This window comes from Nicotiana tomentosiformis, chromosome 6, assembly GCF_000390325.3.
Source record: "Nicotiana tomentosiformis chromosome 6, ASM39032v3, whole genome shotgun sequence".
In the NCBI taxonomy this organism is placed as follows: domain Eukaryota; kingdom Viridiplantae; phylum Streptophyta; class Magnoliopsida; order Solanales; family Solanaceae; genus Nicotiana; species Nicotiana tomentosiformis.
In genome coordinates, this window is record NC_090817.1 from 63316674 (window position 1) to 63334654 (window position 17981).

The 17981-nt window shown below is 40.1% G+C and overlaps 1 protein-coding gene across 1 annotated transcript; it reads left to right on the forward strand.

The window, feature by feature from the left end:
* Positions 1 to 711: 711 nt before the first annotated feature.
* On the forward strand, positions 712 to 1729 carry LOC138894097 (uncharacterized). The gene is made up of 2 exons (XM_070178777.1): positions 712 to 999; positions 1139 to 1729. The coding sequence occupies exons 1-2, from the start codon at positions 712 to 714 to the stop codon at positions 1727 to 1729; spliced, it is 879 nt and encodes a 292-aa protein (XP_070034878.1).
* The last annotated feature ends 16252 nt before the right edge of the window (positions 1730 to 17981 follow it).

Below are 17981 nucleotides of genomic sequence, written 5' to 3' on the forward strand. Positions count from 1 at the left end.
TGTAGATTATAGTTTCCGTTAGTTCTTTTATTTTATTTCTTCACCTGTTTTGCGACCTTTAGTGGTAGATTATATTTCGGTAATTTATTTTATTTTTGTCACTTGTTTTCGGGATAGTGCTTGCGTAGTGACTCCTAAATTATAATGGCTTTGGTGAACGATGGTAGGGTAAGGTCTTGTCCTCGGGGGTGTCATCGCGGGGGAGGGGGTGGGGGGGGGTAAGGGGGGAGGGTAAGAGGGCTAAGGGAGCTACTAGGCTGAGAGTGGGGTCTTGGAACCTAGGAACTTTGATTGGAAAATCTGTAGAGTTAGCGAAGATTCTCGAGAAAAGGAAGATTAATATAGCGTGTGTACATGAGACTAGGTGGGTAGGAGATAAGGTGCGACATGTGGGCAGTTTCAAACTTTGGTATTCTGCGAGGGTAGGGGCAGGAACGGGGTAGGTATCTTAGTTGATAAGGACCTCCGTGAACTAGTGGTAGAGGTTAGGAGGGTGAATAACATGTTGATGACTATTAAGCTAGTTGTTGCAGGTTTTACTTTGAACATAATCAGTGGGTACACACCCTAGACAGGCTTGGATGAGGAAGTCAAGAGGCGTTTCTGGGAGGATTTGGATGAGATGGTATGTGGTATCCCGCATACCGAGAAGCTTTTCATAGGAGGAGAATTCAATGGCCACATTAGAGTGACGTCTGGGGGTATGATGATATGCATGGTGGCCTTGGTTTTGGAGATAGAAACGGAGGAGGACCGTCTCTGCTGGACTTTGCTAGAGCATTTGATTTGGTGATAACAAACTCGAGTTTCTCGAAGAAGAGGGAGCACTTGGTCAGCTTCCAGAGTTCGGTGGCCGAGACTCAGATTGATTATTTATTCTACAGGAAGTACGATAGAGGTCTTTGCACGGATTGCAAGGTCATCACGAGTGAGAACCTCTCGACCCTTCATAGGCTCCTGGTCATGGACCTTGAGATCATGAGGAAGAGGAGGAAGATGGTGATGTATAGCCAACATTAGAATAAAGTGGGGAGCCTTGACGGAAGCTAAAGCGCAGGAGTTGGGGGTCAAGCTGGTGACTTTGAGGGCTTGGAGGAGTAGTAGGGACGCAAGCGCTATGTGGACCATGACTGTGTAGTGCATTAGGGAAGCCGCAAGAGAGGTATTAAGGGTCTCAAAGGGTTACTCTGGTGGTCACAAGGGAGACTGGTGGTGGAATGGAGAGGTGCAAGGAAAAGTGAAAATCAAGAAAGTAACGTATCTGAAGCTAGTGAAAAGTGTAGACGAGGAGGAGAAGATGGCGAATAGGGAGCATTATAAGTTGGCTAAGAAAGAGGTAAAGCTAGTAGTTATGGCGGCCAAGACTGCAACTTTTAGTTGTTTGTATGAGGAACTCGAGGGCCGATGTGGGGATAAGAGGTTGTTCAGGTTAGCCAAGGCGCAAGAAAGGAAGGCGCATGACTTGGACCAAGTGAAGTGCATCAAGGACGAAGAAGGTAGAGTTTTGTTGGAGGAGGGGGTTATCCATCAGATATGGAAGACCTATTTCCATAGTCTCTTGAATGAGGAGGGGGACATGAGCATTGTACTGGGTGATTTGGAACTCTCCGGGAGTCGTTGTGACATTGGGTATTGTAGGCAAATTAGAGTTGATGAAGTTGAGGGGGTTATGCATAAAATGAGTAGGGGCAAAGAAACCGGGTCGGATGAAATCCCGGTGGAGTTTTAGAAGAGTGCAGGCAAGGCATGCTTGGAGTGGCTCACTAGGTTATTTAATGTCATGTTTAGAATGAAGAAGATGCCCGAAGAGTAGAGGTGGAGCACGATGGTTCCTGTATACAAGAACAAGGATGATATCCAAAATTGCAATAACTATCGGGGTATCAAGTTGCTTAGCCATATTATAAAAGTATGGGAGAGAGTGGTAGAGCTAATGGTGAGGGGGAATGTGTCTATTTTCGAGAACCAGTTTGGCTTATGCCGGGGCATTTGACTACAGAAGTCATCCACATCCTAGATTGATGGAGCAGTATATGGAGAGAAAGAAGGACTTGCATATGGTGTTCATCGACTTAGAAAAGGCGTATGATAAAGTCCTGGGGGAGGTTTTGTTGAGATGTTTGGAGGCTAGAGGTATACATGTTGCCTATGTTAGGTTGATTAGGGGCATGTATGATGGAGTAAAGACCCGAGTAAGGATGGTGGGTGGGGACTCAGACCATTTTCCGATTATGATGGGTTGCATCAGGGGTCGGCACTCGGCCCTTTTTTATTTGCTCTGGTGATGGACGTACTGACGCGCTACATCCAAGGGTAGGTGCTGCGGTGCATGCTATTTGCAGATGATATTGTATTGATTGACGAGACGCGAGATGGTGTGAACGCGTAATTAGAGGTATGGAGGCAGACCCTAGAATCTAAAGGTTTCAAGTTGAGCAGGACCAAGACATAATACTTAGAGTGTAAGTTCAGTGGCGAGACTCAAGGAGGGGAAAGGGAAGTGAGGCTGGATTCGCAGGTCATCCCTAGGAGAGGGATTTTTAAGTACCTTGGGTCTATTATTCAGGGGGATAGGGAGATTGATGAAGATATCACACATTGTATTGGGGCGGGATGGATGAAATAGAGACTCGCTTCTGGTGTTTTGTGTGACAAGAAAGTGCAACCGAAACTTAATGGTAAGTTCTATAGAGTGGTGGTCAGACCAATGATGTTGTATGGGGCTGAGTGTTGGCCAGTCAAGATCGCTCATGTCCAGAAGATGAAGGTAGCAGAGATGAGTATGTTGAGATTGATATGCGGTCACACCAGGTTAGATAGGATCAGAAATGATATTATTCACGACAAGGTGGGTGTGGCCCTTATTGAGGACAAGATGCGGGAAGCACGACTTAAGTGGTTTGGTCATGTGAGGAGTAGGAGCACAGACGCCCCGGTGAGGAGGTGTGAGATGTTGACATTGGAGGGCTTACAAAGAGGTAGAGGTAGGCCAAATAAGAGGTGGGGAGAGGTAACTAGGCAAGACATGACGCAACTTCAGCTGGCCGAGGACATGGCCCTTGATAGGAAGGTATGAAGGTCGAGGAATAGGGTAGTAGAGTAGGTAGTCTAGAGTGTTCATAACAGTAGTATTGACACGCAATCTTACTTTCTGTTGGTAGTAGATTTTTATGACTAACCGTTATTTTCTTTCATTGTTGATCACATTACTGTCTTGTTGTTTTTATTCTGTTTTTATATGGCTTTTTGTTACTATCCCTTCTCGTCTATATTTTCATTAATGTGGTGCTTATGCTTTCCTGAGCCGAGGGTCTATTGGAAACAACCTCTCTATCCTTACAAGGTAGGGGTAAGGTCTGCGTACACACTACCCTCACCAGACCCCACGGTGTGGGATAATACTAGGTATGTTGTTGATGTTGTTGTTGTTGCCTTTTTTCATAATCTAAATACTGCACACATTTTTGCCTCCGTTATTTTTGTTCTTTTTATTTATTTGAATTTTTTCTATATTAATTATTAAAAAATAACTTACTTCAGCATATAGTATATTAAAATAATATTATTTTTAGTAGTTAAAGTATATTATTACAGTATACTATGATACCCACATGTTATATATCATATACTGACTGATATATGATATCGAGAGCTCTGTTGAAAAATTGAAAAGAACCCATTGAATTTTTTTTTTTGAACAATTAAAAAAAATAAATTTAACTATATTGTTACATTATACCATATATTGTAATAGTATACTGTTGCAATAAATTATACACTACTGAATTAGATATTATATACCAAAATGATATATATTATATTATTTTGGTATATAGTACAAATTAGTACTTCCACCAAATTGACTCAAACTTTAGCCACAGCCTCCAATCAAGTATTTCAGACTAAATATTTTGGTTTAAGAAAAAAATTAAAAACATATGAGAACTCCATTGAAAAGTCAAAAAAGAAATCAATGAAATTTTCAAAAAATTCTAAAAGGACCAAATTGTAATAGTATACTGTTAGATTATATAGTAAATTGTAACGGTATACCGTTAGAATGAACTGCATACCAAAATGGTATATAGTATATTATTTTGGTGTACATTACAAATTCTTCATCGCTAGTTCAACGAAATAAATTATACACTGTTGAATTAAATATTATATACTAAAATAGTATTGTGACGACCCGATAAGTCATTTTAATTTTAATTACTATCCCTTATTTCCATATTTCGAGACCTCTATTAGCTTTATTTGATGTTTCTTGATTTGCGTACGTAGTCCGTGTCATTTTTCGGGAAGTTTTTACCTAAAACTTTGAAGAAAATATGATTTTTGGCATTAAAAATAACTTGAGTTAACTAAGGTCAAGTTTTTATGTAAACGATCCCGGATCGGTGTTTTGACAATTCCGATAAATCTGTATTGTAATTTTAGATTTGGGCGTATTCCCGCAATTGAATTTAGAGATCCCTAGATTAATTTGACTTATTTTGCCGAAAGTTAGCAATTTGAAAGTTTGGAAACTTCCTAGGTTTGACCGTAGGTTGACTTTATGGCTATCAGGTTCGGATTTTGGTTTCGAGACTTGGAATAGGTCCATTTTGCTATTCAAAAATTTTCTACAAATTCTGGTGCAAATCGGAGTTGATTTGATAGGATTCGGGTGCTTAGTTGTGATTTTAGAGGTTCTTAAGTTTTCTTTGAAATTTCATGCGTTTTGACGTCCGATTCATAGTTTTAGATTTTATTTTGGTATTTTGATATTGCAAGCGAGTTGGTATGATGTTATTGCACTTGTGTGCATGTTTGGTTTAGAGCCCGAGGGACTCGGGTGAGTTTCGGATAGGCTTCAAACTATTTTTGACTTAAGAGATTGATGGTTTTCAGCTATTTCTGGTGTCTGATGTTTGTGCTTCGCGATCGTGAAGGGGAAGTTTGGGGCTGGGGCAGATTGTTCTTCGCGAATGCGGGGGTTGGGTCACGAACGCGAAGCAGAGAGGGGTTCACCCTTCGCGAATGCGACAGGTCTCTCGCGAACGCGATTCGTTGGGGGATCTAGGGGAGGGCAGATGGTTATTCTCCGCGAACTCGGACCTCTATTCACGACGCGAAGGCATGCGGGAACTTAAGCCTTCGTGAATGCATAGAGTACCTCGCGAACGCAAAAGTTGCTCTGCACGAACGCGTTAGTTGCTTCGCGAACGCGAAGAACACCTGACGCCCAGGTATTAAAATAGCTGAAAGACGGGATTTGAACTATTTTTCATCATTTTGAAGTTAGAGCCCGGCCTAGAGGCGATTTTGAAGAGGTTTTTCATCCCTACTTCATTGGTTAGTAAATTTTAACTTGTTATATTATATTTCCATAAATACCCATTGCTTTTAACCTTTAATCTAGAATTTTTCATAATAGAAATTAGGGATTTGGGTAGAAATTAGGGGTTTTGTAAAATTGAGATTTAGACCTCAAATTGAGGTCGGATTTCAAAATAAATCACATAACCGGGATTGGGGGCGAATGGATAATTGGGTTTTGGTCTGAATCTCGGGTTTTGACCAAGCGAGCTCGGGGTTGACTTTTGTTGACATTTTTCAAACTCATTACAGATTGAATCTTTTTCACTCGTGGGTAGTTTCTAAAGCCTATTTTGAATTATTTGAACTATATTTGGCTAGATTTGATTGGTTTGGAGGCTAATTCTAAAGGAAAAGTTACAGTTGAGCATTGAATTGGTTGTGAAGTGAGATAAGTATCGTGGTTAACCTTGACTTGAGAGAATTAGGACTTGTTGGTCTATTTGCTACGTGTATTATGTGTGGGGACGACGTATATATAAGGTGACAAGTATATATGCATTGCCATTGGGTTAAAGCATGTGGATGAAAATTGCTTTATTGTATTATGTTGTTTCAATGACTATGCTTTCCATGTCGTAGTTAGACTATTACTTCTTTAATTGTTCACATTCATATATATTGTTTATTTTGAAGTTGTTGGGATTTTGAAAGTTGAGTTGAATTACCATTACACTATGATTGAAGTGAAATTGCTTCCTACCTTGTTTTTCTATTTTGGATTAATGTTATTGCTTTTGTGAGGAAGAGTGAAAAACATGAAGGGTGTTGTCGTACCTTATTTGTATACAATATTATTTATTTGAGAGATTGTGAGGATTAAAGCACGAAGGGTAATGTCGTGTATTTGATTGCTTATTATCATTTATCACATCATGTGAGGTTGAGAGTAAAGGCACGAAGGGTGATGTCGTGCTATTTCATTTATGGTATTACTGTAACGACCTGATCGGTCATTTAGATAATTAGTGTCTCGTTTGGTGGCTTAAGGTCTCGAGTAGCTTCGTATTATGTATTAGGACTTGCACGTATGGTAGATTTGGTTTTCGGGTGATTCTACATTGATTTGGAAGAATGGTTTTTGTTTTAGAAGCTAAAGTGGTAAGCGTTGACCAGAGTTTGACTTTTGTGTAGATGACTCCAGAATGGTGTTTTGATGATTTCAATAGCTTCGTATGGTGATTTTGGACTTACGCGTATGTTCGAATTTGGATTTGGAGGTCCGTAGGTTGATTTGATGCATTTTGGCAAAAGTTGGAAAGTTGAAGGTTTGGAAGGTTGAGAGGTTTGACCGGGAGTTGAATTTATTAATATGGGTTCTGATTTCGATTTCTCGAGTTGGTACAGCTCTGTTGTATCATTTGGGACTTGCATGAAAAATTTGAGGACATTCCGGGTTGATTTGATATGACTCAACGCGAGTTGTAGAGGTTGAAAGTTCATTAGTTCATTGGGCTTGAATTGAGGTGCAATTCGTAGTTTTGATATTGCTTGATATTATTTGAGGCCTCGAGCAGGTCCGCGTTATGTAATGGAACTTATTGGTAAGTTTGGACGGGGTACCGGGGGCATCGGGTGTGTTTCGGATGGGCTACGGGCCATTTTCTCCTATTTTGGATTGTTGTTATGATATCTGGTGTCTTTTTATTTGTGCTCGCAAGTCGACCGTCACGTTCACGTAGGGTGTTTAGGAGGCAGGATCAATTTCTCTTCGTGTTCGCGAAGATGGAGACGCGTTCGCGACGTTGTGGGTATGCAGCTCTTCGCGATCGCGGGCATCATTATGCGTTTGCGTAGAAGGGCAGGCTGGGGTTTGTCAGCGTAAGCCTTCGTGTTCGCGTAGTTGTTCCTTGTCGGGCATCGCGTGCGCGTTCTCAATATCATGTTTGCATAGGGTGATTTGGCAGCTTATGATTTTGTGCTTTGCAATCGCGAAGAGGAATACCTGGGCAGACTTATAAGTACTCTATTTCAAGGGCTTTTGTTATTTTATTACTTTTTGAGTTAGAGAGCTCGGATTTGGACGATTTTGGATGGAATTTTCACGATTTGGATTGGGGTAAATATTCTCGACTCGGATTTTGTCATATTTCGTGATTTCATATTTGTTTTTATTATTTAATTAGTGATTTGAATTGGAGAAATTTGGAATTTCTGTAAAAACTTTCTAAAATATAAAATGATGATTTGAAGGCCGATTTGAGGTTGTAATTCGATGATTTTGGTATGGTTGGACTCGTATCGGAATGACTGTTAGGATTTTGTGAATTTTGTCGGATTTCGAGACGCGAGCCCAAGGTTGACTTTTTGAGTTTACTTTTTAGTTTTCATTAAAGATCGAAGCTTTATTATCCAGAATTATTTCTTATGGCTTTATTTATGATATTAAGTTTTTGACTAGATTCGAGTTGTCCGGAGGTTATTTCATATGGGAAGGTCTATTTAGAGTATTGATTTAGTTTCTTTGAGGTAAGTATCTTGCCTAACTTTGTGTGGGGGAACTACCCCTTAGGATTTGGTTTGGTTGTATTATTTGAATTATGTGAAAGACGTGCATGCGAGGTCACGAGAGCGTACTCGAGCTTATATATGGAAATTGACCGCTTTAGACTCTTAGGTTTCTTTTATGTATTTATTTGAAGTTGTTAGCACACGTTATATCTTTTATTTGTCAAGTTTACTCTTACATGCTTTATTTGAAGTGGTTGGCACATGTCATATCTTTTACTTGTCAAATTTTCTCTTGTGTGCTTTATTTGAAGTTGTTACCTCTTTTATTATAATGTGACCTCCTTTATTCTTGAGTTATTCTTAATTGAAATTTTTGTTACATGATATCAATTTGTTGTCGGGTTATTCTCGTGCATTTAGACGTAGTTGCTATTTCATGACTATCTTTTTCATTGTTAGATTATGTCATTCAATAGGATTTGAAGTTGCCATTTCATTGAAATACCTTCATTATTGAGTTTATTCTTAAATAGTTAATTGCAGTTGAAGTTATTGAAAGTCATTAACATGTTTTAGTTGAAGTTGTTGTTTAATTATGTATTGTTCATTGTTGAGTTATTTTTTCCATTTCATTTTTGTTGCTATTGAGATTTTTGTACACATCATGGTTAAGCCATGGGCTATGTGTTGTGGTGATATTGGTATTGTTGTTGTGCAAAGGTTGTGGCCTATGGGCACTTGTGGTATGAGTTGATATGTCGTATTGTTGTGATGTTAACATGTGGATTTGTTGTGTGGATTGATGGTTGTTATGCGAGCATAAGGGTGGTATCTCACTGTTGTTGACTGTGCGGAGTGATACATGTGATTATTGATATATTATCTATACGGAGTGATACATGTGGCTATTAATATATTGTCTGGGCGGAGTAATATGAGTGGCAATTGTGTTATAGTCTGGGCGGAGCGATACAGGTGGCCATTATGCGGAGTGATACGGGAGGCTATTGTGTTAAATGTCTGGGCAAAGCGATAAGAGTGGCTATGTCAGGGATGATATATGATGGCCTGAGGGCATAATATTGATGATATTCGTGTGATGGTGGGATTTTCCTTATGTATGTCATGTACCTTACGTGACTTGTTGTGTCGCTTCCTATGAGCTACTCGATGTCTTTGATGTTACTTGTTGATTTGGACTGTAATAGTACACTCGCACAACATACACTGTAGCATGCTGTTTACACTGGTTCACGAGTATAAAACTTGGCATTCATTGATCATGCCCATTTATCCTTGTATTATTTGCTTCCATTATTATATTGAGCCTGTGACCATGCTGAGCGAATTGTAATTATGAGCCCGTGACCATGCCAGGCGGATTTAGATACTGGCACGTGAGTTCTCCGTGCAGTTGTGATTAATAATGTGGGAATAAGGTGTCGTGAGTATATGACTTGTGATTTGGGACTTGTGACTTGTGTTTATGAGATAAGGTATCCGGAGTAATGTTGTGGTGAAACTTGTGTTAGAACGGCTTGATTATTCAGTTGTCATTTGTTTTCCTTAATTGGTTTCACTGGTATTTTTACGGTGTTTGGATTACTTCACTGTTTATATCACATGTTTATTTCCTTTTCGCCAATTACTTATTCTTGTTTATGTTATTAGCTTTATACTTATATACTGCACAAGCTTTATGACTAGTAGGTGTCTTGACTCGTACCTCATCACTACTCTACCGAGGTTAGTCTTGATACTTGCTGGGTACCGACCGTGGTGTACTCATACTATACTTTTGCACATTTTTGTGCAAATCCAGGTATTGGAGATATCAGACTCGGGCAAATTTAGCTTCTTGATCGCGAGGATTCAAGGTAGAGCTGCTTGGTCGTCGCAGTCCCTTGGAGTCCATTTCCTTTGATTGTATTGTTATTTTGTTATCCAAATAGTATTGTACCTTGTTTTGAAATATTACTATGTATTCATCAAGAGTTTATGACTTTGTACTACCAGTCGTGGGAGGATTGCTGTGATTATTTCCGTGTAGGCTTGTGTTACATTTATTTTGGTATTTATATTAAACTCTATTTTAAAATATCACGCTTAACTAGTTTAACTGTTGTACGTAATCGGCTTACCTAGTCTTAGAGAGTAAGTACCATCACGACGCCTAAGGCGGGATTTTGGGTCATGACAAGTTGGTAGCAAAGCTCTAGATTCATAGGTTTTACGGGTCACTAGCAAGTTTAGTAGAGTCTTGCGGATTAATACGGAGACTTATATCCTTAACTTCGAGAGGCTATAGAACTATTAGAAAAATTCCACTTCTTTCATTCTTATTGTGCGAATTCAATTCTTTCAGAGTTTGAGCCTTTGTATTTCTATTCTCGCACAGATGGTGAGGAAACGCACTACCAGATCAGTTGAGAAGACACCCGGGCCCCTTCTAGAGCCGCGAGAGGCTGGGGCCGAGGTAGAGGCAGATGAGGGGCACGTGCCGCAACTAGAGCACCCGCTAGAGCAGTTGCGGAGGAGCCACTAGTAGCTCCGATTGGGGAACAGGCACTGGAGGCACCTGTTGCTATCTCCGTACTTCAGGAGACTTTAGCGCAGTTCTTCAGCATGTTTGGTACATTGGTTCAAGCGGGATTGATTTCGGTTGCACCAGCCACTTCACAGACTGGGGAGGTGCTTAAACTCCCACCACCCGTACTCTAGAGCATCGGGCTCACATTGGTTAGGTTCCAGGTGTTATGCCGGTACAACCTGTTATTCTGGTTCAACCTGAGGTCAGGCCAAGGGCATCAGAGGTGGAGAAGAAGAGGCTTGAGAGGTTCAAGAAGTATGATCCACCCACTTTCAGTGGCACAATTATCGAGAATGTGGAGGATTTTCTAGAGAAGTGTCACTGTATTCTCTGAACCATGGGTATTGTGGAGGTGAGCAGAGTTGCTTTTACTATATTTCATCTGTCAGGAGCAGCGTATCAGTGGTGGCAGGATTATGAGGAGGGTAGGCTAGCTGATGCAACACACTCACTTAGACTCAATTTTCAGAGATGTTTTTGACGGAGTTTGTTCCCCAGACCCTAAGAGATGTGTGACGCACCGAGTTCGAGCAGCTATGCCAGGGCACTATGGCAGTGTCAGAGTACGCCATCAAGTTCAATGAGCTGTCCCGACATGCACCTACCTTGGTTCCTACAGTCAGAGAGCGAGTCTGCAGATTTATCGAGGGGCTCAGTTACGGTCTTAGATTCAAGCATGGATCGGGAGTTAGAGACTGATACTCCATTTCAGCAGGTTGTGGAGATTTCCAGGAGGCTAAAGCGGATTTGATGTGAGGAGAGGGAGGATAATGAGGCCAAGAGACCTCGAGGTTTTAGAGGATTCAATGGATTCTATTCTTCAGCTATGACCCATCATGGCGGAGGCGCAGGCAGTCGGCCAGTCCAGTCCGCACTTCAGACTACTTGTGGTGCTTCGGCTAGTCAGGGACCTCAGGGTACTTATATGGGACATTCATCTTTTAGTGCACCACCTGCACGGGGTTCCTACAACGGTTATTCCAGTAATCTGGCATAGACTCAGTACCAATAGCCATGCCCGCAGAGAGGTTGTGATGAGTGTGGTGATACTAGGCACATCATGAGGGAATGTCCCAGACTCAGGAGAGGTGGATTTCATCAGGGAACTCAGGCTATGGGATCCATTCCAGTTGCTACTCCACTTGCACAGCCAGCTAGGAGTGGAGGATATGTGGGTATAGGGCATCCTAGAGGATGAGGCCCAACCCGTTGATATGCTTTCCATGGTAGGGCTGAGACCGCTGCACCAGATGAGGTCATTACAGGTATGGTTTCAGTTTGTCATAGAGGAGAATTAATCTTATTTTGATATGGTCCTATTTATCGGTATGAATCCTCCTATCATGCTTCATGTATGGGTGTGTTTCGTAATTCTTATACTATGCATATGCGTTTGCATATATTGAGAGATTTTATAGTGGTAGCTCGTGTCTATCATTTCGATTTGTTCACTATTGAGAGTTATGAGACTCGGATGAACTTTCTGTTACTTAATACGGTAGGTTTTGGATTGATTTCTGGATGGTTTGGCTACGACTTATGATTTAGGTGCCCTACAGGTCTGGGAAGTCCGTTACTTAGTTCTACGGGATTGAGTTAGTAGAGTGTTTTAAATGTCGAGATGTTTACCTTACTTGTGATTCCGAGTGGAGGATGGGAACCTAGTGTTCTTGTGGTTTGATATGTTTGAACCGGGCTACGTGCTGTGGTAGGGTTATATTAGGATGAGATCCTTGTGATTAGTTCATATGGTTTTGTTTTTCCTTTGTGGCATGGATTTATAGTATGATACCGATGTGGAGTTGTACCTGCTCGACTTGTTCAATAGTTCTCTCATGTGTTTCTCTTTCTATATTCAGTCATATTCGAGTTGTGCTTGTGAGTTTAGTTTGCGAGGCATGTGCCCAAGTGACGTTGGGTGTGGCTTGTTGATTTGGGTGAGTGGTGATGAGATCTTCATGTTTCTTGCATCGTTGTTAGTGTTGTGAAGGTTTGGAATAAGGTTCTACTCGATATGAGGCTATTTACCGGTATCGGGTTTGGTAATGGATAGTTATAGTAGTCGACTTGTTGCTATAGGTATGTGGGTGATATGTTACGTCGTGTGGTTATACATTGTGGGTGTATTCTTGAGCTGTTGCAGCTGGTTGAGGTTGATACCGTGTGTTTATGTGAGAATCGGGTCTTTGGGGGATGATCGGATGTTGAAGAAATTTGGTTCTAAGGCTTATCGGTATGGGTGGAAGGAACAATCTTTAGTTGAGATGGTGTTGTCAGACTTATTTAGATTGGGGTGACATGGGATCACCCGTGAGTATGTGTATGGTGAGTACATTCAGTGATTTGATGACTTCGGAACGGTTCTTGGCACGTTCGAGGACAAACGTTTGTTTAAGAAGGGGAGAATGTAATGACCTGACAGGTCATTTTGAGAATTAGCATCCCGTTTGGTGGCTTAAGGTCTCGAGTAACTTCGTATTATGTATTAGGACTTATATGTATGGTAGGATTCTGTTTTCGGGTGATTCGGGATAGATTTGCAAGAATGATTCTTGTTTTAGAAGCTTAAGTGGTAAGAGTTGACCGAAGTTTGACTTTTGTATATATGACTTCGGAATGGTGTTTTGATGATTCCAATAACTTTGTATGGTAATTTTGGACTTAGGCGTATGCCCGGATTTTGATTTGGAGGTCCGTAGGTTGATTTGATGCATTTTGGCGAAAGTTGAAAAGTTGAAGGTTTGGAAGGTTGAGAGGTTTGATCGGGAGTTGACTTTGTTGATATTGGGTTTGGATTTCGATTCCGGGAGTTAGTATAGCTCCGTTGTGTCATTTGGGACTTGCATGCAAAATTTGAGGTAATTCCGAATTGATTTGATATGATTCGGCGCGACTTGTAGAAGTTGAAAGTTTATTAGTTTATTAGGCTTGAATTGAGGTGCGATTAGTAGTTTTGATGTTGTTTGATGTGATTTGAGGCCTCTAGCAGGTTCGCATTATGTAATGGAACTTGTTGGTTTGTTCGGACGGGTCCCGGGGGCCTCGGGTGTGTTTCGGATGGGCTACGGGCCATTTCCTCCTATTTTGGATTGTTGTTCTGATATCTGGTGTCTTCTTATTCGCGATCTCGAGTCGACCGTCGTAGTTGCATAGGGTTTTTGGTAGGTAGGATCAGTTGCTCTTCGCGTTCTTGAAGATGGAGACGCGTTTGCGTCATTGTGGGTATGCAACTCTTCACGATCGCGGGCATCATTACGCGTTCGCGTAGAAGGGTAGCCTGGGGTTGGTCAACATAAGCCTTCGTATTCGCGGTTAGCACTCCGCATTTGCGTAGCTGTTCCTTGCTGGGCATCGCGTTCACATCCTCAATATCGCGTTCGCTTAGGGTTATATGGTAGCTTATGATTTTGTTCTTAGCGATCGCAAAGCATATTCCGTGATTGCGAAGAGGAACACCGAGGCAGACTTATATGTACTCTATTTCGAGCACTTTTGTTATTTTATCACTTTTGAATTAGAGAGTTCGGATTTGGGCGATTTTGGAGGGGATTTTCATGATTTGGATTGGGGTAAGTATTCGCGACTCGGATTTGGTTATATTTCATGATTCCATCTTTGCTTTTATCATTTAATTAGTGATTTGAATTAGAGAAATTGAGGATTTTTGTAAAAAATTTCTAAAATATAAAATTATGATTTGATGGTCGATTTGAGGTCGGAATTGGATGATTTTGGTATGGTTGGACCCGTATCAGAATCGCAGTTTGGATTTTGTAAATTTTGTCGGGTTCCGAGGCGCGGGAGGTTGACTTTTTGGGTTAACTTTTTGGTTTTCATTAAAGATCAAAGCTTTATTATCCGGAATTGTTTCCTATGATTTTTATTTATGATATTAAGTTATTTTGGCTATATTCAAGCTGTTTGGAGGTTGTTTCATACAGGAAGGTCTATTTAAAGTATTGATTTAGCTTCTTGGAGGTAAGTATCCTTCCTAACTTTGTGTGGGGGAACTACCCCTTAGGATTTGGGTTGATTGTATTATTTGAATTATGTGAATGACGTATACGCGAGGTGATGAGAGCGTACTCAGGCTTATATATAGAAATTGACCGGTTTAAACTCTTAGGTTTCTTTCGTGTATTTATTTGAAGTTGTTAGCACACGTTATATCTTTTATTTGTCAAGTTTTTTCTCACATGCTTTATTTGAAGTGGTTAGCACATGTCATATCTTTTATTTGTCAAGTTTACTCTTATGCATATGCTTTATTTGAAGTTGTTACCTCTCTTATTATAATGTGACCTCATTTATTGTTGAGTTATTCTTAATTGAAATTGTGGTTACATGATATCCATTTGTTGTCGGGTTATTCTCATGTATTTAGACGTAGTTGCTATTTCATGACCATCTCTTTCATTGTTAGCTTATGTTATTCAATAGGATTTGAAGTTGTCATTTCATGGAAATACCTTCATTATTGAGTTTATTCTTAAACAGTTAATTGAAGTTGAAGTTATTGAAAGCAATTAACATATTTTAGTTGAAGTTGTTTAATGGTGTATTGTTCGTTGTTGAGTATTTTCCCCATTTCATTTTTGTTGCTATTGAGATTTTTTTACACATCATGGTTGAGCCGTAGGCTATGTATTGTGGTGATATTGGTATTGTTATTGTGTAAAGGTTGTGGCTTATGGGCGCTTGTGGTACGAGTTGATATGTCGTGTTGTTGTGATGTTAGCACATGTGGATTGATTGTTGTTATGCGGAGCATACGGGTGGCATCTCACTGTTGTTGATTGTGCGGAGTGATACACGTGGCTATTGATATATTGTCTGTGCGGAGTGATACAAGTGGCTATTGATATTGTCTATGCGGAGTGATACGTGTGGCTATTGATATATTGTTTGGGCGGAGTGATACGAGTGACTATTGTGTTATTGTTTGGGCTAAGCGATACAGGTTGCCATTATGCGGAGTGATATGGGAGGCTATTATGTTAAATGTCTGGGCGGAGCAATAAGGGTGGCTATTGTGATGTTATCAATACAGAGAGATAAGGGTGGCTATGTCAAGGATGATATGTGATGGCCTGGGGGCATAATATTGATGATATTCATGCGATGATGTGTTATTCCTTGTGTATGTCATGTACCTTACGTGACTTGTTGTGTCGCTTCTAATGAGCTACTCGATGTCTTTGATATTACTTGTTGACTTGGATTGTAATAGTACACTCGCACAAGCATACACCGTAGCATGCCATTTACACCAGTTCAGGAGTATGAAACTTGGCATTCACTGATCATGCCCATGTATCCTTGTATTATCTACTTCCATTTTGATACTGAGCCTGTGACCATACCGGGAAGATTGTGATTGTGAGCCTGTAACTATACCGAGCGGATTGAGATATTGGCACATGAGTTGTCCGTGCGGTTATAATTAATGATGTGGGCACAAGGTGCCGTGAGCATATGAGTTATGATTTGGGACACGTGACTTGTGTTTATGAGATGAGGTATCTCGGAGTAATGTAGTGGTGAAACTTGTGTTAGAACAGTTTTATTATTTAGTTGTCATTTATTTTCCTTAATTGGTTTCACTGGTATTTTTACGGTGTTCGTATTACTTCACTGTTTATATCACATGTTTATTTCCTTGTCTCCAATTACTAATTCTTGTTTCCGTTATTAGATTTATACTTATATACTGCACAGGTTTTATGACTAGTAGGTGTCTTGACTCGTACCTCATCTCTACTCCATCGAGGTTAGTTTTGATACTTGCTGGGCCAAACGTGGTGTACTCATACTATACTTCTGCATATTTTTGTGCAGATGCAGGTATTGGAGATATTGGACTCAGGCAGAGTTAGCTTCTTGATCGCGAGGATTCAAGGTAGAACTGCTTGGTCGTCGTAGTCCCTTAGAGTCCTTTTCCTTTGATTGTATTGTTATTTCGTTATCCGAACATTATTGTACCTTGTTGTCAAATATTACTATGTATTCATTCACCTTAATGTCGTGACTTTATACTACCAGTCTTAGGAGGATTGTTGTGATTATTGCCGCATAGGCTTGTGTCATATTTATTTCGGTATTTATATTAAACTCTATTTTAAAATATCATGCTTAACTGGTTTAACTGTTATACGTAATCGACTTACCCAGTCTTACAGACTAGGTGCCATCGTGATGCCTAAGGCGGGATTTTGGGTCGTGACAATTACATGATGAGGACGAGAGTAAACGCACGAAGGGTCATGCCACGCCATTAATGATTTCATTGATTTACTTGATTTCCATATTGATGATTTAATTGGTTGCATTATTATTGTTTTTCGGGAAAAGGTTATTCGGTGATTTTCTACTTGCCATTCTTATCGTACTCCACTTTCTACATGTCCCATCCCAATCAATATTTTAATTGTCCTACTTGTTATTTTGTCGCTTTATGTTATACATGTACAAAATTTACATAGGTGTCTTGTCATAGCCTCGTCACTACCTCGTCGGGGTTAGACTCGACACTTATGGTATACATTGGGTCGGTTGTACTCATGCTACACTTCTGCACTTCTTGTGTAGATACTGGTGTTGGTCCCATGTCACGACCCAAAATCTAACTAGTCGTGATGGCACCTAACCCAACCCGCTAGGTAAGCCAACTAATAGTCAACACAATCCAAATGAGATTAGTAAGAAAATTAATGATAAATTAACTAAACCTTTATACAATAACCCAATGTTTGGTAGTACAAATCATGAGCTTCTAAGACTTAGAGTTTACAAAGCTGGTACGAAGTAAATACATCATCTGCTCGAAATGTACATAAATAGATTTGTAAATCTAAAGCTACCATGGACAAGTGGCAGTTGTAATCGGAACGTAGGTATATCTTCAATGCCAGCTCCCGCCATACACAACAACATTATCTCCAAGATCTGCATGCACGCAAGGTGCAGAAGTGTAGTATGAGTACAACCGACCCATGTACTTAATAAGTAACAAACCTAACCTAAGGTTGAAAGCAATGAGGAACTCAGAAGAAGGTCAGTTCCCATCACCAATAACCATTAACAATTCATAGCAGTATAATGAAGGTAGTAAAGGTATATAACATACCAGCAGTGAGCGCATGCACGATGATATTTACACGTGCTTTGGTGAGGGGCTTATGAGCCAGACACCCATACAGTGCTGAGTCATTATGTATGTGTGATGAAGTGGGAAATTGAGACAAACAACTTGAGTATGTTGAGAGTAATGGTACTAAGGGATATCATCGTGAAATCATTCATATGACATGTATACATGGCATGTAGGCATAGAGATGCATTTTTCTCATGCTAGAAGGTAATGTGACATATATGATTTGACATGTATATTATGACATGTAAGCATAGAGATGTATATTCCTCATGCTAGGTGGTATATGATAATTGATGACTTGACATGCATATTTGACATGTAGGCATAAAGATGTAATTTCCTCATGCTAATTGATAACCGAAAAGTCTTATCTTATGTTGTAAATTGGAAAACACCATTCTTTTGATAAACTCATGTTTAATT

Coding starts and splice junctions, on each gene's coding strand:
- LOC138894097 (XM_070178777.1), top strand. CDS start 712: ATGCATGGTGGCCTTGGTTTTGGAGATAGAAACGGAGGAGGACCGTCT. Junction 1,000..1,138: donor TGAGGAAGAGGAGGAAGATG/GTGATGTATAGC, acceptor ATGACTGTGTAG/TGCATTAGGGAAGCCGCAAG.